This window comes from Rhea pennata, chromosome 2 (genome assembly GCF_028389875.1).
Source record: "Rhea pennata isolate bPtePen1 chromosome 2, bPtePen1.pri, whole genome shotgun sequence".
Lineage (NCBI taxonomy): Eukaryota > Metazoa > Chordata > Aves > Rheiformes > Rheidae > Rhea > Rhea pennata.
This window is the reverse complement of record NC_084664.1, coordinates 45,416,684-45,441,576: the sequence shown is the minus strand read 5'-3', so window position 1 is coordinate 45,441,576 and position 24,893 is coordinate 45,416,684. Positions and strand designations below refer to the sequence as shown.

The 24,893-nt window shown below is 39.6% G+C and overlaps 1 protein-coding gene across 1 annotated transcript in view; it reads left to right on the top strand.

The window, feature by feature from the left end:
- The window catches only part of GADL1 (glutamate decarboxylase like 1), a 240,086-nt gene that overhangs the window by 148,244 nt on the left and 66,949 nt on the right, over window positions 1-24,893 (top strand). The window contains exons 2-4 of the mRNA XM_062567847.1: window positions 21,339-21,508; window positions 22,396-22,522; window positions 24,208-24,298. Coding sequence (XP_062423831.1) covers window positions 21,339-21,508; window positions 22,396-22,522; window positions 24,208-24,298 — 388 coding nt within the window. The remainder of the gene's footprint in view (window positions 1-21,338; window positions 21,509-22,395; window positions 22,523-24,207; window positions 24,299-24,893) is intronic.

The window sequence follows — 24,893 nt, the reverse complement described above, 5'->3', positions numbered from 1 at the left end:
TTGTGAAAATAAGCTAACTTTATATTTGTTTGCTAACTTTATATTTGTATAGTCCTTGCTGAAGGGGGAAAGGAAAAGCGGCTCTTTACAGACTAGCACAGGAGTCTTGGCTGTTCCTGCTCTGTGTTGTCACCATATTTGTCTATCTTCTTTTTCATTGTTCTGTATGGTAGCAAGGATCAGGTGGAAGATCTGTCCTTTCTTATGTATGTTTATAAATCAAACTCCTCCAGGTGGGACTGTTATCAAACTAGGTTAACTTTCAGACTTTGTGTGATAGACAATGTCTCTTAAAATTATCCCACTGGGTTTCCAGGCCACTGTAGTCCATATGCTGCCAGCCTTTAAAGAACACAGAAAAAAGCAGAGGGGCAGACATTGCAAAAGAGAAAACAAATGAAAGCTGCAGCCCATTCTTTATACCAAGAGGTTGTATGTAATATTCCGGAGCAGTGCACAGCGAAGAGGAGCCTGTGACAGAGAGCATTAGTAGTTACATTGTCCTTGGACAGAAACTATGGCATTTCAGCATACAAATCACCAAGTACTTTCTAAGCAGAAGAACTGAACTCTGTGCTGCAAAACTTTGAAAATCTTATCTATAAATAGATCACCTGTTTCAAATATATGGGAATGTATGGGTTTATAATTCCTTAATGTTAAAATAGTTATATTTTTTGTAGTGCTGAGCAGATTGTTGAAAAACCCTGAATGCAGTCCTGCTATTTACCATTTTGTGGTAACCTTCTTATTGATTTCTTTTTTGGACTGATAAGAGAGAAAATACTAATTAGCTCTCTCCTTTTTTGATAGCCTGCCTTATTACAAAACTAATTAGTGTCTAACTTTTATTGTTATGAGAATTAGAATACTGAAAAAAGATGCAGAGTAACAAAATTAAAAATGTGAGATTTTTCTAATGATTCTGTGCTGGGTCAGAAACTTATGTATTTCTTCCAACGAACTTCTGTTTTCTTTGAAAAAGAAAAGGGAGCACCATTTTGGATACCTGAAGTTCCATTACTGCACTGAATTCTTAAAATTAGTCTCTGAGCAAATGGGAGCAGTAAAGCATGGAAGGCAATCAGGGCTAGACTTGTTAAGTAAAAAAAATCATTTTTGATATCAATAAAGGTTTCTGCTTGATAACTAGTGGCACAATATTTATGACGTTAAGTCTAGTACTGGGAATACTCAGGAATTCGTTTGACATCTGAAACAAAAACAAAGTATCCAGAAAGGCGCAAAAGCCTTATTGCCACTCTGTCACTGTATATAAACTGAGAAATAAGGGACTAGGATTAAAAATATATTAATGGATTTGTGCAGAAGGGTCAAAACTAACAGTAGTTACGTCTTTTGATATTCAAATACTTTAATAAAAGGCCTCTGGCCTTACAGTATGATCTTGAAAAATCAGAAGTAATCCAAGATACAGTGGGTTGGTTTATGTTAGGGGACTTCATTAACTGAAAAGCTCTGAACTACAGGGTTTGACCTTTGAGGATGAATCAAATAGCTACATGACTGAGAAGAATTATCTGTATCAATATAAGTAGCCCTATTTTAAAAGAGAATAAAGCACACTGATATGAACTATGGATCTGAGCACTTTAAATACAGTAGTAACAGAATCTTTTTCATTGATTGTATTAGTTTTTCTATGTCTGAACTGCTTAACTGGCACTAATACTGTGTGCAGGCAAACCTGTAGTAATAGGTGACTTATGTGCAGGGTGCAACATGGGTGATGTAAACTTAAATATTTTGGTTTTACATTGTTCCTAACATTAATTGCTTTAAGTCAGTTATGATTCACGATGTAACGTAACTGGTCTTAATGGACCACAGTTGGTTGTGAAGTGCTGAGCTTATTTCATTTGTGGAACCCACAAGCTCCTTTTTTGCTAAATGAATAAAATTGCTCAGTATGGTTCTAAAATTGACCCTCACTTTGAATCCTTCCAAGGTCTAGGACTCTTGCTTTGCAACAAAAAGAAGAATTCATATAATATCTGCCTTGAATTAATATAAACCTCGTTCTTTTCTTAAAACTCACAGAAACAGGATACTCATGCATCAGTCCTCCTTACTTAATATAGTTACATGCTCTGGAAGATAATGCAGATGTGTTCCACTTAGCTCTGTGGTATCTGTATCTACTTCCAAGTGTTACTACACAACACTCTACACTGGACAGAGTGTTAGACCTGCTCAAATGTGTTCCTTGGAGTCATGTTACACTCTGGTGGCTGCAAGGTACAAAGGACGTACATCTTGATTCAAGGAACACTATTCATGTCTTCCATTTTATGATTTGTGAATGTGAAAATTGTGGCTTTTGTTATGTATGTAGTTCAAGACAGGGTATACTAAGCCTGCTCAAAACTTCCTCATTTTTATTTTTTCAGGAAATCATAACAGATCAAATTTTTTAGTTGCAATAACAAATATGCAAGCTACTTTATATGGCCAAAAAACAAGTATATTGGCCTTTCTTAAGATTCCTGACTCTCCAATATGTAAACATGGGAAATCTGCCCCTTCTCTCTATTGCTTCACCCCTACTATTGTGCACTACAGAGTTCTCTCAAGAGTGAAGCCTGATGCAAAAGTATCTCCAAAAGATTTTGGAAAAGAGCCATCATGGGAGAGTATAATTGACGCTGATGCAGCTGACTGATGAGTGAAACCCTGTCTTCTTATTAACTGCATCTTACTTTTTTTTGTAAATTTCATACATGGATTTTTCATCCTAACTTTCAAGACAAACCAAGGATGACCCTTGATCTGTTCTGCCAGCACATATGATCATCTATTACAGCACTGTACATGACAGCACTTTGGTTGCGGCAGTGTGGAGCTCAGTGGAGGCCAATTGTGAATATGTGCTCAGCTTTTAGGAAGAGCTTGCAGCTTGCCTTGAGGATTGTGCTGCTTTTGCTCCTTTTCTAACAATATCTAAGCTTGGAAATTTAAAGATAGCTTATACATGCCCACACTAGCAGCAGTGACCGCAGTAGAGCAGCATTTGGTGCCTCTCTAATTTTTTGCTATCGCTCCTCTTTCTCCCTGTTTCTCTTTTTTGTTTATTAAAAATAATCAAGTATAGAAATGCAACAAGGATGGAAACAGCTTCCTTTTATTAACCATTTTTCCCTAGGCTTCTTTGTCTAGAACATAATGAAACAGACAATTATGAATTATGGGGCTATCAAAAGATTTTGGTAATGTCATAAACCATTAGAATGAAGCTTGTACAATCTTTTTCTTTGCAATCAACAAGATCTTGAGAAGAGATTAAAGCCTGAAATTTAAAATATCCTTTTGTTACAGTACTTGAATGTGATTTCTTTATTGATTCTTCTCACTCTTTTGTCTATATGATTCAAACAGCAAACAGAAGCCCTGCTCTAATCAGTTGATCATCCTATTTTTAATTTGTGTGAGTGATTTAATCCCTTTGAATCACAGAAGGGACAAGTGACTTCATAAACCTGAGTAATGAGATTTGTTAAGCATTATTTTATCATGAGGATCTTTCCTAGAGAACATATCCACCCAGGAAAATATTTAATTAAAACATAACGGGCGAAACAGTATACTGCTTCCTAGTAAAATCCTGCAAGGTTCCTCCTCCTATGAGGTTTTAAATTCTTTCGCCTCCCACCAAAGTTAGCATGCAAGAACAGCTATAGGAAGACCTGTTTTGCCAGCACTGATTAAAGGAGAATGTACAAGGCATAAAATAGTTATTCAGAAATAATATTAGAATTTTGAGATCTGGCACCTTACGTAGTCTTTCTACTAATGTACGTGGCAAAGCTTCTCTCATTAAATATAGCAATAATAAGTCAGATCTGTAATTATTATTGACTCAAATTAGCAAAAATCAGTCTTGAGAAGTTGGATGTTCAAGGGTTCAAAAAAGTCTTACCTGGATTTCCCTACATCTTTTCACAAGAAAATACACACGTGATTTTCTAGATGAATATACATAACATGAGTATCGAAACTGGGTCTGCAAGTAGTTCAGATGAGCTTCCATGTGAGCAACAAGTGGGGATAAAACTGGTAACATGAGGCTGCCATAACCTGAGCTGGCTGTGCTTCCCCATCCTGCAGTGGAACAGGCAAATACCCTTTCCACGCCTCTGGCTCTTTTCAGCTGCTTTTGTTGTCTCCTGTTCTTCCTACCCCTGGGACCAACAGCAGGGCCAGCGGCAGGCCCAGGCATTTGATAGCTCCTTGCCCGGCTTTTGCTTATTGTGAACAGCTCCTAATGCTTTTCTCCTCCTGGACTCTTCATAGTATGTGTGACTTTTGGACATCGTAAAATGTGGTGTCCAAAAGAAGTTATGGCCTATGCACGTCTCAAGGGTATGGCATTTGATCACCTCTCATATGCAGAATAATATCTCCGAGAAGTCTCCTGTAGCCATAGTTTGCTGCTTGGACTAAGTAATCTTTCTGTTGGCTTTGCTGTCTTTGCTGATGCCTTTAGGGTCTGAGCCTCACCTACTGATGTTTTGCTGTTCTGAGCCTTGATGTTCTGAACAATGTGTTTTGCCAGCCAGCTAATGTAATATTGTTCCTTTGAAGGCATCAGATGCTGCAACTTGATAGCCTAACTACTTTTTCACTTTACTGTATAGAATGATCAGTCTTCACCTTTGGCTGGCCTCCAGTAGTGCAGCAACAGTATTCCTCTAGGCACCAAAAAGGTAATGAATGCCCTTCAACCTGCTAATGCTTCTTCTTCCCTGTCTCAGTTACCTGCAGCTGACTACTAATGTTTGAATTCCACAGGTGATGTTGATATCAATAGAGGTAAGCATGACACTTGAATTATTAATGCCCCAAGATCTGATTTTCACAAGTGCCGAGATCCTGCAGTGTTTGTTTACTCCACATAGAGTTGGGAATTCTTTATATTTCTAAAAATGCAGCCCCTAGCTTTTCTTGGGTAACAGACAAAGAGCCAAGACCTTACCTTATGCAGCTTCCAGGTTAGGTTTGCAAAAGTATCTGGTAATTTTGTAAACTTCTGTCTTCAAGACTTTCTAAAGGGCCTAGCATTTTTCTGAATAATTTCTAAAAGTCAGAACCATCCATATGGTGTTGAGGTTTGCACACCAAAATTAGGTAATTCAGAATCTCTGAGTCACATTTGGATAATCTTGTTTTCTTGTTTGGAAAATCCTTTTCAGATTTTGTTATAGTGGCACTGAAGAAAGAAAAAATTCTCCATTACCCCATTTTTTTCTCTTTCTTCCTTCAGTAAAGGATGCAGTTATTCTACTATTTAAATATTTGTTCAAGGACTTCATTTTTTGCATAGTTTAGAGGTTCCATATATAATGAAAAGGTTGTGTCTTCATGCAACATCAGGAAGTGGGACAGATAATGAGAATAGAGCAGTCACTAATGTAAACATCATCATATCAAATTTGTGAGCCACAGATCACAGAGAGAAGATGCAGATGCAGATTTTCATCCTTCCAAATATGGCAATTTAAGAAGAATGTTGGTTCATTAATGTTTAAATGTAGTTCTCAATAGTTTATGTGCAACATAATTCACTTGTGTGGACATGGCTGCTTTCAGACAGCTAGGTATTACTTGTCAAGTGTCAAACCTTTTAGTCTTCATTGCATACTGGAGCTCATTATGGGGGGTCATAGCTTCAGGTGAGGTAACTTGATTCATTTATGCACAAGTTAACCATGAAACATATAAATATTTTAAACTGATGTATATTTACTAGTGTAATATTGCATATAGAATTAGTTGTCTGGTTTGTCTGCCAAAGTTTCAAAGCTTGCAGTTTCTGAATCACATTATCACATTATCTAAGTCTGATGGGCTGGGTTTCTAATGGATTTGCGCTTCTGCCCTTTCCTTCAGTTGCTCTTTAAGCTCTTCTGAGCTCCTTTGTGACCCAGATGAATTGAAATCTTGTCAGCTTAGTGCACTGACAAATGAAAATAGGCGACTAACGTTGCTCGTCTTTTGCTGTTTTGTTCTCTGCTTACCAAGATGTCCCTTGTACTGTGATCACTTAAAATCCTACGTGCTCAGCATAGTCATGTTTTTCATAGAGACTGATTGCAATCTGTTGATAAAGAATATCATCTTGAGCAGATGCTCACCAGTAGCTACCTCTTCTTACATTTACTTAGTATTATAATAATAAATAATGAAGTAAGACTGTAAAGGACCATTTAATCATGTGGTCTGACCTCCTCTGTATCTTAGCTCATTAACTTTCATACAGGTACCAGCATGGAGGGCAGTAACTTGCACTTGGCTAAAATGTGGCTTCCAAAAAGACATGTTGTTCTGGATGGAAGACATCAAACCATTAAAAATTTCTTTGTGTCCTTGTTAGTTTGTTCTGTGATGAATCATCACTTTAAGAAGAAAAATCATGCACTTCATTTTAATTTGTCTGACTTCAGTTTCCACCACAGCTTCTTGTTATGCCTTTCTGTGCTAGATTAAAGAACCCTTCAGAATTATTTTTTCTCCACAGAGATACTTACATGCTGTAATCAAGTCAATTTTTTGATACGATAAACAGATTGAGCTCTTTAAGTCTCGCTTAGCAGCATTTTTCTTCAATTCTCAAATCATATTTTTCAGCTCTTATTCTGCTCCCTCTCCAATTTTTCTGCAATTTTTTTTTAAAGTATACAGGATTGGTCTCCTCAACAATATATCCATAGATACAACTACCTCCCTACTTCCTACTTCCAGATGCAGATTAATGCAGATTAATCCATGTTACCAGTGTTACACTGAGAGGTTATGATGAGTTGTTGACTACAACCCCTTAATCTATTTCAGCAAGTGTTGTCTCTCTTCTATACAGTGTCTACATTCCTTCACACTAGAGTTATAGTAACTGTATTTTGTTTTACTAGGCCCAATTTTGCTACTCAATTCAGATTATTCACCTGATTGCTTGTTCCTTATTTCTCTTACCTTTCCTCAATTTTTTTGTCACTTTCAGAAATGATTTCCTTTTTACAGAAACATATCCCTTTGACAAAGGTTACTGTCAGGAAGTTGTCAATTTAGCATATGCGTTACTGAGCCGTACTGTACCATACTACGCTTTCTTTCACACCGTCTTGAAGAAAATTGTCAATATGTACTTACTTCAATCAACCAAATATGCAATCTTATACAAAATGAATTTAGGGAAGTTTGATTAGGCCTTGTCTTCATTAAAAAACTTTCGACTGGAATTATTTTGATTTCTTCCATTGAAATTTTTCTTATTTAAAACCAGTATTCCCACTATTACATAGGGTTCTGATGTTGGCCTGTAGCTACCTGCCATTCCACTTATCCTTTTTTGAGTAATGGTATAACATGAGCACACCTTTTGAATTTTGCAAGTATTCCAAAGTTTATTCAAATGGCAGCAGGTGAAAGATCTCAAATATCTGTTCTACAACTTGGAGTAAAAGTTATGTAAGTTTGCTGATAGGCAAATGGTCATGATTTCTATCTTTCTTAATTACTAACAGGCTGGAACAGTTCTCCATAGTCCTCACGAGATCTGTCTGTTTCCTTTGTAGTACAGAAGTACTTAATGAACTTTCTTACATTTTCTGCATCAGCACAAAAACACTTATGAACTCCATTTATTGATGGGCCAACACCACTGCTGGGTTTTCTTTTATTCTTAACATACTTAGTATGTCTCATTTGTCTTCAGCTCTTACAACCAGTGGGTCTTCCTGCCTATTAACTTCTCTTATCAGTTTTCTGTATTTTGTAGCTTGCAATTTATATCAGCTGTAATTTGTATCAATTTTTGTTCTCCATTTTATTTCTAGCTGCCACCTTTGAGCTTATAAGGGAAAGTTACTGCCTTCTATGATGGCAAAATCATAGCCTTTTGGTCGTTTAATAAAGTCTTTAAGAACATCCCCCTTCTAGTGTTCTCACTAAATGTTTTTTGTCTTGTCAGTTTTACTTACTGTTTTCTTCAGCTTGAGGAAATTAATTTTTTTGATGCACCAGAAATGGGTAGTTTTCACAGGCACTTTCCCTCATTTACCCATGGTGAATATATCAGGCCATGACCACTTCTTTCCAGGCAACTGCTAACTTTTAGTTTAACGATATCTGCCATTTTATCTATCATAATCAGGTTCCAATACTTATCTCTGTTTCAGGGTAGGATATCTACCGGGCTACAAAATTACCTTCTTAACCTTACTGGTAGAAGTCCTTAATGACAGTATAGCCTGTAGCTGAAGCTAAACATGGGGTAGATTTGTTTTCTAACAAACAAGAAAAGCTAGGATATGATGCGTGTGAATAAATGTTTAATTTACTCCTGATATTTCAGCAGTTTGAAAAGTCTTCACCCAACTTCAATCAGGCCTGAATTCTGAATTTTGGCAGTTAATTTTTGGACACTTCAGGGCTTCCTACTACAACAGCACTAGCACCTTGGAATTAGTAATGCATATGCAGCACTGAAGAGGGCTGGTGCCCTAGAATAAGCCTGCTTAACAAGGGCCACCACAATTTGCTCCGAGGCCTGAAAATCATCTTTAGCAGTGGGTCATGCCTCGGCAGTGCCTTGTTTGGCCTGCAAGCACTGTTGGACTTGCCTGCTGGTGGCAGAGCCGGCTGCCTCCCCGCCTGCCAGCCCCAGGCAGGCTCCTGTTCTGGGGTCAATCCGAGAGGAAACTCCATGGCAAAGAGGAGCACCGCTACTAATGTCCCCACCCAGTGCTGTGGGTAAGCTCACTGCTATTAAAAATTCTTCTCCTTATTTACTCACAGCCTCTGTGAGGCCAGCTGCCAGAGAGGAATGGCTTCACCCAAGCCCTGAACCTGGTATTTACAGATTTCAATCATTGTGCCGGTATTATAACCCACAAAATAACTCCGACAGCCGCCGTGTTCTAACCACACTAGTAACGTCGTTGATTCGCCCGAACCCCGCGCTTTCCCTCCGGCGGGGCTCACGGGAGCCTCCAACGGCCGTTCCCGGCTGGGCTCATGGCGCCGGCCGCCGCTAACGGCCCCGCGCGCGGCGGTTAACGGCCCCGCGCGCGGCGGTTAACGGCCCCGCCCCGCTGCGGAGCCGCGGCACGAGGCGCGCTGCCCCCGGCAGTGGCAGTTCCCAGCGGGGCGGGCGGGGGGCTCCTTCCTTCCTTGGGGGCTGCTTTAAGAGGCAGACTCTTTTCCACACTTTTGGAAGTCCTCGTCGTCCCGCGCGACCGCCGTTTTTCCACGCGCGGCCAACGACCCTGCTGGCAAATAACGGCGCCCGCTAGAGTCCCGCACCGGGGGCAGCCGGGCAGGACAACTCCCTCCCCCTCCCCGCCCGGCGAGCGGCCGCCCCGGCCCCGCTCCCGCCCGGCGGCGCCTGTCACCGCCACCCTCCCCGCCGAGGCGCGGCTGGCGGCGGGCCAGCGCCGCTGAGGGTATTAATAGGCAGGCTGGAGGTGGCGAGGCCTCGCGGCTGTGGGTGAAGGCTGGCGGTTCCAGCGCACAGCGCGGGACGAGCTCGGCGCGGGAGCGGCCGCGGCGGGGAGGTGCTTGCCCTCCGCTCCGGTGTGCAGCGGGCGCCCGTTCCCAGCGGCGGCTTCCACCGCGGAGGCGAGATGGAGGGTAACCGCTGCCGGGCACAGCCGCCTGCTCGCTCGCTGTCTTCCCCGCCGCCGTGTGAGCGCCGGGAGGGGCGGGCAGCCGGGGCCTCTCGGCGGGGAAGGGGAAACCGGGCCGCCCCCGGGTGAGAGGGGAGAGGGGACGAGGGCCACCTCCGAGAAGGGCTAGAGACTTCCACAGGAGCGCGTGGAGATGAGCAGAAAGGCTGCCTGTTGAATCTCGCTCCCTATACCTCTATATCCTCCTTCTGTTATGCGCAGAATGGTTTAATAAGGTTTAGTGCTTGCAACAGTTACTGTAAAAGCATTGTGGTATGGTATTTTTGTTGAAATAAATGATCATTAAAGAGTGGTGCCATTCTTCTTTTTTTGTTTTTTGTTTTTTTTTTTTTGTTTGTTTTCTAGGCACCAGAATAAAATGGGCATGGCAATACAGTGATTTGCTTTGGAGCAAAACATCTTGGGAAGGGAGAAGTTAATCCTGTTTTTGTAAATGTAATGTCAAGTTAACTTAACCTGCATTAACAGGAAGATCTTATAACATAATGAAAAATCAGTTTGGTGTGTTGTGAAGCTTGGTGAGAAACTTAGAAGATGGCAGAGGAAAAAATTGTGGCCGTGCTTAGGTTTCAAATATGCAATTAATTGCAAGGTTAAGAGAGAAGGACTTCTGTGGTCTTGTGAGAAGAAACCTATTGCTAGTCAAAAAATAGGAAGTGTTGGCAGATGCCTGTCCCCTTTCTCACAAGAACATTATTCTTGATAAGAGTTCCTCCACTTCTTCCAAAGTGAGATCTCCTCATCCATGGTTATAGCCTTCTTTAAGACTAAAAGAAATATGTTCTGTTAAACTTTTTCCTTTTTTTTTTTCCAAGTTGTTACTTCCAGGTTGAGAAAGTCTTCTAGCTTATCTTGTGTCTTGCATTCTTGGGTTGGGGGGGGACTAAGTCGTTGGCACTCTGTTGGAGGAAAATCTCCAAATAACATAATGTATTTGGGAGAAATTCCAGGCATTTATTTAATGCTGGTTTCTTCTTGTTTGATTTGCTTTGAGTAGAATGAGCTTTAGTAAAGTTACATGACACTTGTAGTATGCGTTAAAGTATGTTGTAGTGTGCAGTCATTTAAGCCATTTTACCATGTTAGTAGCAGCTCCAAGACTGTTTGATTTCAAATACAGTTATCTTAATTTCCTCTGTTGAGACAACACCAAAGATGCTTTTAGTGGTGCTTAAGACAGATCTTGGTGTTCTCTTTGGCTGAGTATTAGTGTTCTTGCTCAAATGCTGCCCAAAGTATGCTGCCAAAAGTCTGATACAGGCCTCCTTCCAAAACCATTTGCTTGTGCTAGTGCAATTATATTCCCCATGGCTGCTGCTGCAAGCTTTTCAGGCTTTCTGCCTTCCTAATGAATAGCATCTATAACTTGTACATATTTTCTCTCTCATCAGAAATTCTTCGGTCTGTCTCCCCATCCTCTGTTTCTTTTAACTTTGTTGATATGCTGTGTTTTACCCCAGGCACTCTTACGTTCAGAAACCTGAATGTATTTCCCATCAGCAGGGTGCTGAAGGAAGTTGAGCTGCAATGTTGCTTTTGCTAGTGGTATTGGCTGTAATCATTTCATGGATTCAGGTGACTGGGGACTTGGGGAAAGATTTTGCTAGTGACATGCTGAGTAGTTGTAGAAATAGGGCTGTTTAGTTCCTGAGGTGGTAAAGCCTTTGCTGCCTGCTGAAATCCTTTTGCTTTTTCCAGCAAGCATGATTCTACCTTAAAAAAATCAGTCTTTGTGGGCTACTGTGTGTGGTAGTTCTCCTTTCAGTATGAATTGTACATGCTTTTAGCTGGATCCTGTTAAACGTGTGTACAAAAACATCTGGGTGGCAGAGACAAGCAGCAGTAGCACTGTCTTTGCTTTGCACAGCTGGAGCAGCTGGCAAAGTGGACACAGTTGCAGTGGAGACGTGGATGTGTTCCCCAGTGTATAAAATTATCCTTGCAGAGGCTACTGTGGTCATGAAAGCAGTAGGAGCACTCCTGGGAAATTACATCATCTTCTCCTCCTTCTTCTTCTTCTTCTTTTTTTTTTTTTTTTTTTTTTTATTCTTTGCATATATGAAATTGTACATTTATGAAATTCATTTTGCTTGTTGCTAATTTAGCCTAATTTCTCTCTACGATTATCACTACTGTCCACAAGGGTAGCCTTGCTGACTGTGCAGGTATGAGCCCAAGGATTTTTTAGGCAATGCCTCCACTGACAAAAACGGTAGCAAACCTTCCTATATGGATAGGGACCAAGCTGCAGATTCCCGCTCCTAGCTGCAGCAGCCAGTTCAGACTGCATATGTCTTTCAATCATAGCTGTCATTTGGCATCGTTGTAGCTTTCCGAGGCTGTTCTGGCGAGGAAAAAGCTTGGAGAATTAATGTGCTTAAAAAAAGAGGAGATGCCCCCTTGTGGGGCGTAAAGCCTGAGTTTATTAAGCAGAGTCTCAAACAAGTCCTTACTGGCTCATCAGGTACAACAGATAGAGCTGGAAAAAACGGAAGGGAGCAGCCAGCATTTACGCAATATGCTGCCTTCTGAATCGCTAGCCACTTTGTGCATATGCGGTGTGTTTGGGGAGTTACGTGGTTTAAGTCTGCTAGCAGAATGGGGAGATGAACTGGCAAATGTTTACTTCATGTATGACAGTGCCATCTCAAACAGGTGTAATGTGGAACATGGTAAATGTGCTGAAAGTTAGTGTCTTTGAGCCTCTGGTAGTGTGACGCTATAGTTAGTTTTCTGGTGTGAGCAGAGAGATATGTTCTCTCCTGTATCTTAAAATTGTGCCTTTGGAAGAAGGGAAACACAGGTGTGCGAGGAATAAGTTGGCATCAAACAAAGCCATTCTATGTGAATATGTTTGTTGTGATTTAAAATTAATGAAATTTTCTTGTCAGTCAATGGACATTAGCAACGAAGCTTAATCTGATATTTAAGAAATAAAACAAATAACTTAGAAGATGCCTTAATCAAAAAAGAAGAATTGTCACTTATACAACCAAGAGCTGTCACTTTGTAATGCATTAGGGGATCTTGCTGAATGCTAATTCTGTTGATTTTGCCTATTAGTTTAGTTTTTGTATACCTTAATTCCCCTGGCCTTAAATATTTAAAGCTGCCTGCTTCTGTAACAAGCATTTGTATTTGCATAAACTTTTACCGCATGTTCTAAGAACAAAATGTGGGCACATTAAAATACACGGATTTGTTTGTTTTTTCCTTTTCATGGTCAGATTTGAGACAGATAGTTCCAATGTACACCCCAGATGTTTACAGAACTACCTTTTCAGGCTTTGCAAAAAACAAAAATTAAATTTCTTGCAGACATTTTTGTTTTGTATCTTTCTGTCACAAACCCTAGAGGATGTTGGAGACAATTGTTTATAAAGCATTAGCAGCTCATGGGACTTGGACATGCTAAATTGAGGCCTCTTTCCCTCCCTCTTTTCATTTTTCAATCTGTGTGTGCAGGTTATTGTATTTCAGCATTAATGGAGTTTATGCATGTGCAATCAGGGAATAATAAATTTAAAAGGTAGGCAGTTGTTGTTTATGGTACATCGGTAGAAGTTATTTTTGTTAGTGAATATTGTTAAAAAGAAACAGTGAGTCAGGGTTAGTACTAGGGTAATAAATGGTGACTTTGACCTGGTTTAAATGTATATCCATCTATATTACTGTTTTTTCAGTGTACATGATGTTGATTTTTCCTTAGTGAAAAACTAAGGCGACTTAGTTGCTGTTGTTGGTGCCTGGAGATGCGTTTAAAGGAAAAAGTTAGTGGACCAGGGATTTACCAATGCTATAAATATGATGAGGAAAATAGTTCCTAGTGACCAAGGACTTTTGTCAGTGAAGCAGCAATAACTCTACAAAGGGCTTGGTTAAATCTAGATAATTTGGAACAGCTTTTGGCTGTAAGGCTTGGATGTCCCTGCCCTTTGTCGCATCTCATCATATGCAGTCCGAAAAGCCTCAGAAATATGATCTTATCCGTTGGCAAATGTCAGGGTCTCAACAAGAAAGGTAGTATTATAAGCTGTTTGGCTTCCTTCCCCTACTTACAAGACAGCTTGTGTCTCACTGAGCTGCTTAAACTTATTTTTCTCATGCGGACCTCCTCCATTGTTCAGGGATTATTGATCCCTCTTTGATGCAATTTAACACATTAAAAAGCTGTGCAACTTGGTGAGTAGGAAAGAGCAAGCAACAAATGCTGTATATACCAAGTATTTGGTTGCAGTGTTGATGCTGATCTGGAATGACTGCTGGAAAGTGTTGGCATGGTCAGAAAGAAAAAAAGTACATACATGTTCTGCCTGTAATTGCTTAGAGAAAAATAAAGATGGGTCACAGGTGCAGCCAGACTGCAGCTGGTGCAGTGACTGCCACTGGGCCTGTTCCAGTTGCCATAGCTGGCCAGCACTTGCATGGCTTCATTGGTGAGCTCTAGTGTGCATGGCACGGTTGGCCTGTGCTACTGCCAGGTGTCATCTGGGCCACTGCCCTTGAAGAGGACTGCCAGCATCTCGTGCTGGACTTGGTGTGTGTTGTCACTCTGCAGCCTGGCCTTACCTCAGGAGTGGTTTGACAAAACTCCCTCAGAAAAGCAGGACTAGCACAAATGCAAAGCAATACATCCAGAGCCCCCCTGGGGTGTCATCTGTGCAGCTGGTCTCTGCTGATCAGACCAGCAACGTTACAGTGGTTTGAGGATCTGTGGAGCCCTGGAGTGTGTGCAAAGCCATACATGACAATATCCATCTTCCAGCCCTATTCAGATTAGTTTCTACTTCTGCTGCTAACCTGTCTGGGAGCCCTTGAGTGATTCATACTGGCACGCTGAGCCTTTACTCCTTCAAGACAAGGCCAGAAATGACTATCATGCTTTATGGGGTGTATGGGTTTCTTGTTTAGTCTTTTTTTTTTTTTTTTTTTTTTTTTTGTGTGTGCGTGTGCCAGTACTCATCAGCTTGAAGTGTTAGGCACTGTACTTGGCTTCTGTCTTAGGAAATTGTCAATGTATATGTGCATACAATGGAAAATTAAAGAGAAAGTAATTTGATCACCATCTTGCATAAGCAGAACCAAGCTACAGAGGTTACATGATTTGTCCAGTGCCATAGTAGGTCTTTGAGCTAGAATACTGTGGATTTTCTAAAAATGGAAATCAGAGTGGTAAATTATAAATTCACATTTTAATCTAGTAACTACATTGCAGCAAGAACAGATCAGTGCAAGGCAGCTTACTCCATTTTGAAGATGGATTAAACTACCTTGCTCCATACAATACACTAATAGATTAAAAATACTTACATAGGAGCTAGTTTAGAGAACCTCGCGAGCTGGAAAGGTACATCCCAATTTACTATGCACCAACTTCCTTGTATGAGTAAATGAGAGTATATCTATCTCAGAACAATGTTGTAGACATAAATTAGTGAAGAGTTAATCGGAAATGCTTTGTAGGGAAAAAAAAGGAAGAGTTTATGATGCTTAAAAAAGTGAGGAAGGGAAAAAGTTGTTTAGACTAACTTGAATGTACAGGTAAACCTTCTTAAAAAGAAAACAGATTTTCTCTTCAATTATTTTTACATTTTAACTTTTATTGAATCACAGAAAGCTCTATTTTATTGAATTACTGCTTTCTAAGTTGAATTTTCAAAGACTGGAGTTAAAAATTGTTTTTATGTTAATGCTAAAAATACAGTTCTTGCATGAAATTACAGGCTGTCAGGCATTGCTTTTAAAATCAAGTTGGAGAACTTCCATTTGGAAAAAAAAAACTGGTATTTTTGCATCATTTTTTCCAGTGGGGAGTATAGAAATTTGAGAGGTTCTTTATATTTTATGTGGGTCACACACAGATTGGTCATTTCCATCACATTTCAACCCCCTGAATTTGTTACCTCCTGAAGTTGTTAGACCTTGATATCCCTTGCACAGTGCCTGTAACTGACTTGTATGTTGCAAATACACTCACTTTCTCACAGAAAAAGGAGGCACAAAGCGTTCAGTACTAACGTGGAAACTTTTAATTAAAATAAAAGGCATTTTATATCTGAGATGCTCTCTATGCTGTTGGCAGACATTGAGAGTTAGAACATGTGAGCCGGCAGACTCTCACTGGGGTCAGGGAGTTAGGATTTCCACTTCATAGTTGGCAACTGCCATTTCTCAGTTTCGTATCAAGGTGAATTCCAATTTTCCACAGGTTGTTTCCATAATTGAAAGTACTATAGCATGAATCACTCCTTCAGTTGCTTGGTTGGGGCATCAGAATGTCATTATTAAATATTAACATCTATTCCTGAGTTTGGCTGCATAAAGATTCCTGTTTCTTAACTTCTGTCTCTTTTAAATAATGTCCTACGTAGTACTGTCGTGTATAGAAAGCACTCGGAAGGCTATGACTGGGCACAACACGTTACGAGCATTTGACTGATATGGTGCCTCTTCGGGATTCTGGGAATATCACTGAAGGCAGGACCTTGGTCTGGTAGGGAATCCAAGGTCTGTGCTAAGATATTAATGATTGTGAATCTTGTCCAGGATCCTCTCTATCCTTCCAGCCTTTCCTTTCAGAATGGGAAATTTAGGCATGGGACAGAGAAAAGGACTCTGTTGTACAGTTGCCCTTTAGTGCAACTAGTCTGCTGGAAAGGCCTGCTGAGCGGCTGTTGAGGCCAGACGCAAGCACTTCTCTCTGCCTCCAGTCCTGCTTCGCAAAGGTCACTTTTGCATTTTTGCAGGGAGAGGATTCCTGTATGCAGGGGGCTGTTGCAGACCTTTGGAAAGGTGGCACCCAATTTGTTTCCTGTCCGCAGGTGTTGTCCATAAACCCAGAAGACGGGACCATATAGTATAGGAGCAATTGCATGAACCCTACCATGCCTTTGCATACTTTGTTCACTTGCATGGCTTTTCCAGGACACTGGGTCAACTTGTATACTGGATTCTAACAAAGCTACATCTGTTTTCATTGGCAACAGGCTTGGGAAATTGGTTGGCTAAGAATCAATATATTTTACCTTAAAAGTAGAGTGACCTTACTCTTTTTTTTTGTCTACACAAAGTGGTGATTAAAGAAACAAAAGTTCTTGTAAAGATTATGTATGCCAAGGAATTCAAGCAGTTGCATAGTACTAGATAATTTTTGTTTGTTTTAAATGTTTGATATACAGTATGGCACTGACAATCCAGGTGGTGTGGACTGTCAGTGCCATACTGTATATCAAACATTAAAAACAAACAAAAATTACCTAGTTTGTTATCTAGTTTAATGGTGCTGTGGAGAGTTTGAAACTGAAGTTCACTCGTTTTGCTCTACACATACAAATAATATACTACAGTTTTTGAAAGAAGAACCATGACTAAATCATACATGATGAGAAGTTTAAAATCCGTTTCTTGTTAACGTTGACAATTATTACTGCGTTTGTTACAGAGCAGAAATCAAACTCTGGTCAAAGTCAGCCATTTTCATTCACTTAAATAGTTGGTGGCGCTAGTACAGTGTAAACGGAGCAGGTTTTGGCTCTGACGTTGAAGCACAAGCTATTCTTTCACAAAAAAAACCCTTCTGACTCCGTCTCTTCGTTGTAAGCAGTAAATCTTTCTGGACATTTTATTATACTTTTCCAAATGTCGTCAGAATGTGCCAAGTACAAGGCTAGAGTTTCTTATTGCAGCGCAAGAATTTAGCAGTGAAAGTTTCCATATATTTATGCAAACACAGATGCAAGTTTTAAAATAGCTGGTAGCGCTTACATAAAGATATAGAAGCATCTGAAAAATGTTTGTTTTTCTGCACATTGCTTTAGCTCCAATTAATTTATGTTTTCTTTTGGGAAAATAATATTGATCTTAAAATTGGAATGCTAGTTTAAAATCCTTCAGCTGCTGCAATTGAATATTTCACTTGGGATGAAGGGTCAGAATTATGGGCTTGATCCTGCCTCTGCTGAAGCCAGTGGTTAAATCCCTAATTACCTTCAACCGGAGCCAAGATCAAGCCTTCTCCTTATGGAGAAGGCTATTTTGAGCAGTCAATAATCCTTAATCTCTGATTTAAAGCACTTCCATTTAGTAAAGTTTTAGTTCTGTTTCAGGTCTGGAGCCATTTAGCTGAAACTGCATTTGATACGCTTTCTGGATGCCTGTCTTCTGAGTCTACTTAGGACTTAGCTTCTATATTCTTAAATGCAAAGGGAATGTGTTTGTTGCTGCTGCATCTCTAAGTCATTTTCTCGCCGTGTTTTTGGAAAACAAGAGCTGCATGTGGAAAGATGTTCTTTTTATATGCAGGTTACACGTGGATCATAAAGAGGTCCTTTAATGCAATCGGATACATTTGAGACAGATCAGTAAAAGGCCTAAAATGCTTGAAAAATAACGTTTTTGAGCATTTGTGAGTTTAAGCATTTTTTTTTTGTAAGGGACAGCACTTAAAGATAATCAGTGTGTATGGTGTGTACGTTTCATAGCTTAGATGTTGACCTTTGAGAAAGCATTAAAAAGCATGCAATGTAATATGGATAGTGTGACACTAAAAGTGAAACTTCAGTGTTTGTGGAGGTTTACCCAGCTAAAACATAATAAATTTATCAAAGTTTTTTTTAAAAAAGATTAAAAAAAAATTAAAAAATAGATTCTGTTTTAGAAATTCATATTTTTATCACTCTTCTTTTTGCTATTCAAGATTATTCTGCAACAAAGAAGGAACACACTTTTAAATAAAGAAGAGTTTGGGACTCTCATAAGAACTCCAGAAATCAGTTATAAGTAGAACATTAACTATTGTTAAGATTTGCAGTAAAATAACGAGTTAGAAATGAAATATACATGTAACAGTGGTTTACAAAATCTGAAGGTCTTTACCTCAGAGAAAATGCATGTTTAGTGCCAATTTGAGCTGTTAACTATGAAATAGTTGTTCCTCTTATTTTACATTAATAATCTGATTATATATTCCCAGGCAGAGTTCAGCTGATCAAGTTCAGATTGAAATGGTGATAACCAAAGTTATGGAGCAAGCGATCAAATAATTGCAAGGCATATTATTTCATTAAATGCCATTGAAGTGAAGGCTCTTTTCCCTCTCTTCCCTCTGATCCCTCTGCTTTGCCTTTCTTTCACAGACTTTGCCTAAGGTCCAAAACAGATGTTTGTGATGTAGGGGTAGGCTATGAACCTTTTTTTTCTGATGATATTTTCTTCCTCTGACTCTGCAAAACATCTGCTGGAGACTGTAAAATTGTATTTATAGGTGAATAAACTTGCTTGAAATATTGAACTGTTGTTGTGATCATCATCTGGCCCCCCAAAAGAATTGGTAGAAAAAGTAATCCTTTCCACAGAAATCCTGAAGAGGTTATTGTAAAGTCAAGGAAGTTACTAGTATTGCATCTCTGTGTAACAGTATTAAAAATAGGGCTGATGCAGTTACCAGAGAAAGCTTTTGCAGAGCTCTGATTCTAGTAGAGACCCCAGAGTAGAGTAGAACAAAAAGAGGGGTGGGAGGGTTCTTCCCCTCCACTGTTTCTACTTTAGGATGGTTCTGTAACCAAGGGAAGCATTAATATCTGTGTTCTGAGAGAGAGAGTCATTTCCCTCCATACAGCTTTTTCAGATCCTGTTCTCAGTTCTGTAGAAATGGAACGCCTTTGACGTACTCAGAGATAGCATTATCTCCAGGAGATGATGAGGCTGAGCTTTCCTGTGTTTATATTAAACTCTGGTTAGCACTCAAGGGAGCTATACATGCATCAAAGGGAAAACTGACTCTTAATCCAAAAATAGTCCCTGTTCTGTCTGCCCAAAGAGCTAATGCCATCACGTTCTTTGTTAATACCTAGTACTTTAAGTCTTCTAAGGCTGACCTACTAGCTTATGTTTTCAGAAGGAAACCTCTAAGACATTTTCAAAGCTGTAATTTCTGTATGATGCCCATGCTGGGAAGCATGGTAGGAACTGACATCTCTGATGTGTAGGATTTCCCTTCTTTTCTTGTTGAAGATGCAGTCCTGTTTACCTGCCAGCTCTGTATCTGTCCCACATCACATATGGGACAGTAACAACGTGCAGAAGGCTGTTCATGAAAACTTAGCATATTTGGCTTAGAACTAGAAGTAGTTTCAGAAAGGCAGAGGCTGGTCTTCTTTTTCGTCGCCAGAATTATGAGAAGCCTGAGGTTCCATCTTACATTAGAATTTGATATTGTTTGTTATATTTGTCCTAATGAGTGGAAGCAAACTAAAGAACTGAGTCACCTGTAAGTATAAGCTGATGAGTTTGACAGGATTTCTTTAAGTCAGTGGACCCTCAAGAGTTATCAACCTTTCTAGGCAGTGTTGTTTTCCTTCGGTTGCCTCTTCCATATGAGGAGCTGTTATTATGGTTCGAATTGTGAACGTACTTCACACTGTTCAGCTGTTTGTATAGACCTATGGTGGGGGGGGAAGGCTACCTTTCTTCTGCACTTTGTATCTGGAGCAAAAAGCAAAGCAGAAGATAAAGCACATAGACTTTACCCCTTCAGACATATTTACGCTGTCACTATCCTCACTGTAGATGTTGGAGAAAGCTCTTCAAGATAATGCTGCCTGGTTTCTTACATTGTAGCTATTCTAGAGATAGATCAGTGGACAGGTGCTCTCTCTAACCCAGTTAATATTGATACGGAAGTTACCGCTTCTCATTTCAGCGCTATACTGTTTCAGATGTCTCAACCTGTTCCCGTGACATCTTTGAATGTCTCACTTTCCTCTATCCTTAAGTTGATTAAAACTGGAGTCCTGATCTTGCCTTATGAAATCAATACATGAAATAGATATGTGGTTGCCATAGTTAGCAAGTGTCTTATAGGTATCCTGGATGAAGTGCCCTTTCAGAAGTAATGTAAAGGAGAAAGTAGTAATGTGTTTAGGGAACACAGCAGCAGAATATGTGCCATGGATGAAGATGAGGGGGAAGAAAGATATCACTGTGGAAGAAGTGATAATCTGCATGCCAAATTGCTGTAATAGGTGAATGTGGTCACTTAATGGGATAGAATCGGAGAGAAGTGAAATACAGGTATGTGATAGTGACAGCAGTCTGGAGAGGTTTTATCTTTATGGAGTGAAAAAGAGGTCTGTGAAACAATTTGAGAAGGATGCAGGCAACTTGGAGCAATTAAACTGGCTGGTAGGAAGGAGTAGCATGAAAATATGGGAAAAGAAGCTGGGAATTATTTCATTGAACAAAAGGGGGAATGGAAGGGATGATGTGTGAAAGGAAGCATTTTCAACTAAGAATGCCTCTTACCTCACGCCCTCTCTATTTATGCACCTGTACTGTTTTCTAGTCCAGAATTGTATTTTTCTGTGTGTTTGGAAGTTGCCTTGCATGCTTTTGTATGCTACAGAAAGTAGATATCATACTGCAGGCTATTATTTTCTATGTAATAACAGTCTAGATTTAAAGTAATAGAAGTAGCTTTTCTGTCTGTAAAGGTGCTTCCACCAAAATCTAGGATGCTCATACATGTGTAAAGTCCATGGGAGTTCTTTCCTGTAGTAAATCATCAACAGTGAGAGAATATTTTCTAGTTTGATTTGATCATCCAGGCCTCATTCTAATGGGGGGTTATTTATGTTACAGTTGATATTTACAAACAGGAGATGCTCCAGAAGAAGAATGCTGTCTTGGTGGATGGAGTTGTCCTAAATGGTCCAATAATGGACTCGAAAGCAGGAGAGAAGTTTGTGGAAGAGGCCTGTAAGATTATAATGGAAGAAGTAATCCAGAAAGCTGATGATATAACAGAGAAGGTAAAGTCTTTGTTTTTGAAAATTTGTAACAAATATAGTAAGCAATAAATCTGATTTTTCTAAGCTGTATTTTATTGCACTTTAAAAGGCATCAAAATTGCTTTTAGGGGGTGTCTGGCTCTGAAATGGAAGGATATCATTCCAAATCAAAAAAGATCATATGTTTTTAGGTAGTTCTATAATAATTAGCATACATATTTGCAAGAAAACTGTTTTTCATCTCGAAGTACAAAGGTTACTTTTAGTTGACAAATGGATGGAAGGGGAAGGGGGATTTTTTGGTTTTGTTTCTTTATTCTGTATGAGTAAACTGTATTAGAGAAGGAGGAACAGTGGATGTGGTACCACTGTGGAAGGGTAACATTATGAGTTTCCTCTGTGTTTTGTGGAAGACCTGCTTATAAAGGAGCATTTGGAGAGGCACTGAAATGAAGCATGCTTGCTGGGGGTGTGCGCCCGTTACTCCCACCCCTTGGCAGAACAGCACCTGAAAATGCTACGCCTTTAGCTGAGGACAGAATTTGACTGCAGGGCTCTTGGTGCTAGCTAAGATATACAAACCATGAATGCAATAGCCTGTTTTTCAGCCTCCAAGCTGGCTTTTCACATCCCAGCATGCTAACAGGCACACCTTCTCCTCCCAGTCTTCTCCTTCCAGGCCTCCCCACCCCAGTTCTTATTCATGATCAGAGGATGCCTGAGACACAATAAAACTTGAGATCCCAATTAGACCATTTTACTAGAGACTTTTTCTGGTGGTGTGCTGCACTCCAATGGGCAGTTTTCTGAAACCAATGCTGACTGTGGTGCTTATGTAGTACCTTTATAACTCTCTTCCTCTTGGCTAACCTAGTCATTGCTCACATCTCCCCACTCCCAATCACTAGGTTTGTGAATGGCGGGCTCCTGAAACACTGAAAATGATTCTTGATCTGGAAATGAGGGACACTGGAGAATCTCATCAGAAGCTCTTGCAACTCTGCCAAGATGTTATACAATACAGCGTCAAAACCAGTAGGAATTTGATTTCTAGTGATGTATTTTGTTGTATAGTAGTGTAGAAAGGCAAAACTTTCACAAAGTTTTGTTACCTTTCGGGAAACCAGAGGTGTGAGTATCTGTTTTCTTCCTGTGTATATGTGTATGCAAACATTTGGTTGTGCTTCAGCTGTTTGAATGCTCATCACCAGAGGTGTCTGTGCTTGACTGGAATGTGTAATCATGGCAAACCAATCAAAAACTAATTCCTCTAGTGCTTAAGCATTGACATTAATGGTAGATTCAGCCACTTTGAAGTCTTGTGGAAGTTCTCTAGACAGGTACAATATAAGAATTAAGCAGAACAGAGAGGAGAAGGACTGCTGTATGTGACTCTGCTGTCTGAGTAACAAGGAGTAAAGTCACTGTCACTGCCCTTACACAAATAAGGATACATTCTTAGCAGTGATTGCTATTGCCCTCTAGTGAATGGTAGTCCTACAGGGTGTTAATTTGCTGATTGACGGCAATTCCTGTTCCAGACAGTATGAGAAGAATATGCAGGATTAGTGCTCTACAGCTAACATCTCTGCAGCATGTATTGTATAATTAGATCTTAGCAGAAAGAGATGAGTAACATCTGTCCAGGAAATAGTGTAATGTATCAGAAGCTCAGGATTTCAGATGCGTAGCTTAGGCTGTATTTTGGAAAGTGTGTAGGACCTTTGATATAATTAGTTGCCCATTTCCTAGGTTTGTTCCCTGCCACAGTCCCTGCTGCTACAAAATAAAACCATAAAATAATTTTGAGAGTAAATTGACATCTTTGAAAACTGCTGAAAGGTAACATTACTAATCTAAAGGATCAGTGTACTAATTAGATGCAGATTGCATTCCTGAGTTACTGGAAGATGTTCTGTTTCTTACTTTTGTAAATTGTCTTCAAATTTTCATTTATTACATTGTGTCACCTTAGAAAGGACATTAAAATAGAAAAAATATGCTTTGCACATGGTTTTTATTATAAGTAGAAACATTTATGAAAGCTTCAGGTATCATATGCATTAAGTCATAAAGCTTAGTCTCTTCTGCACATAGAAGTACCATTCTGTGGGTTAAAATTTAATTAGTGATCTTATTGCTGAACTGACTTTCTTTAATAGTTGGCATTAGACTAGAATTCTCTCATAGCTTAGTTACATTCCAGTGTTTCAAGGCAATTAGACACTTTCTATGAACTTCTCATGTTAAGTCTGGAGCAAGATTTTACAAACTCTCTTACTGCCTGACTCTGTCAATATGCAGATGTTTGTGGAGATCACGGGCGAAGCTGCCTGGAACTGGCAGGTTCCTGTGTTCTGAAGCTTAGCAAAATTTGGCTAAATGTCCATTGTGGCCTCTATAGACCACAGTTAGAAGCCACTGTATGTACTCAGTTGTTGATCACTTTCTTTTTTAATTTGTAAAACTTATGAACAGCCTACATTTGTTCTGTGCATTCACAACATCTCTCCTTGTTTTGGGACCAGGAAATGCTTTTAAATTTTACTTTCACAGTAGTATCTAACCTAATAAAAGGAAAGCATGTCCAGAAAAATGAGAGAATGATGGAATGAATTATTGTGCTTTTAAGAGCTCTATGTTCAGCTGAGAGGGCTTGCGATATGTTATTTTTTCATATATAGCCTATCAATGCTTGCTTTTCATGTTTATATTTTCAGGTCATCCAAGATTTTTCAATCAGCTATATGCTGGAATAGATTATTACTCGTTAGTGGCTCGTTTCATTACAGAAGCACTGAACCCAAGTGTGTAAGTGTACTATTTTATCTTTGTGATGCATCAAACATGCTTTTTCCAATTGCAGCCCCCCGCTTCTGATTTCTGTTTTTAGTGTTACAGAGAAGGTAGGAATTATGCAGGAATTTGGGAAAGAAAGTGGTCTGAGTTGACTGAATAGCTCACCAGAAACTTGGCAAAGCAGATGAGGGCTTTTTTTCGAGTTGATGAGGTAGGGGTTTTTTTTGTTTTGTTTTTTACAACTCTTTTAAACCTAAACTACTTCTTAACTTGGTGAAGAAAAATGAATTTACCAAACTTATTGAAATGTTTATTTCTTTTGAAGTACTCTGCACAGAGCTGAATGTAAATGGTTACCTGTCTACAGTTTACTTGCAGGTATAGAGCCTAAACAAAAATGCAACTGTTGCTTCCAGTAGGTTAATAAAGCTGAAGTTTAAGCATGTGACCTATATTAAAATCGAACTCTAACACTTCCACTGTCATTTTTTCTGATGCTGTGAGGAACTGAACAATTGTTCTACCGTATTGCATCCATAGTATATTTAGTTTAGAGTTTTATTGCTGATGGTTGTCAGCTTCTGATACATCAGAGAAAGGTGCAAGA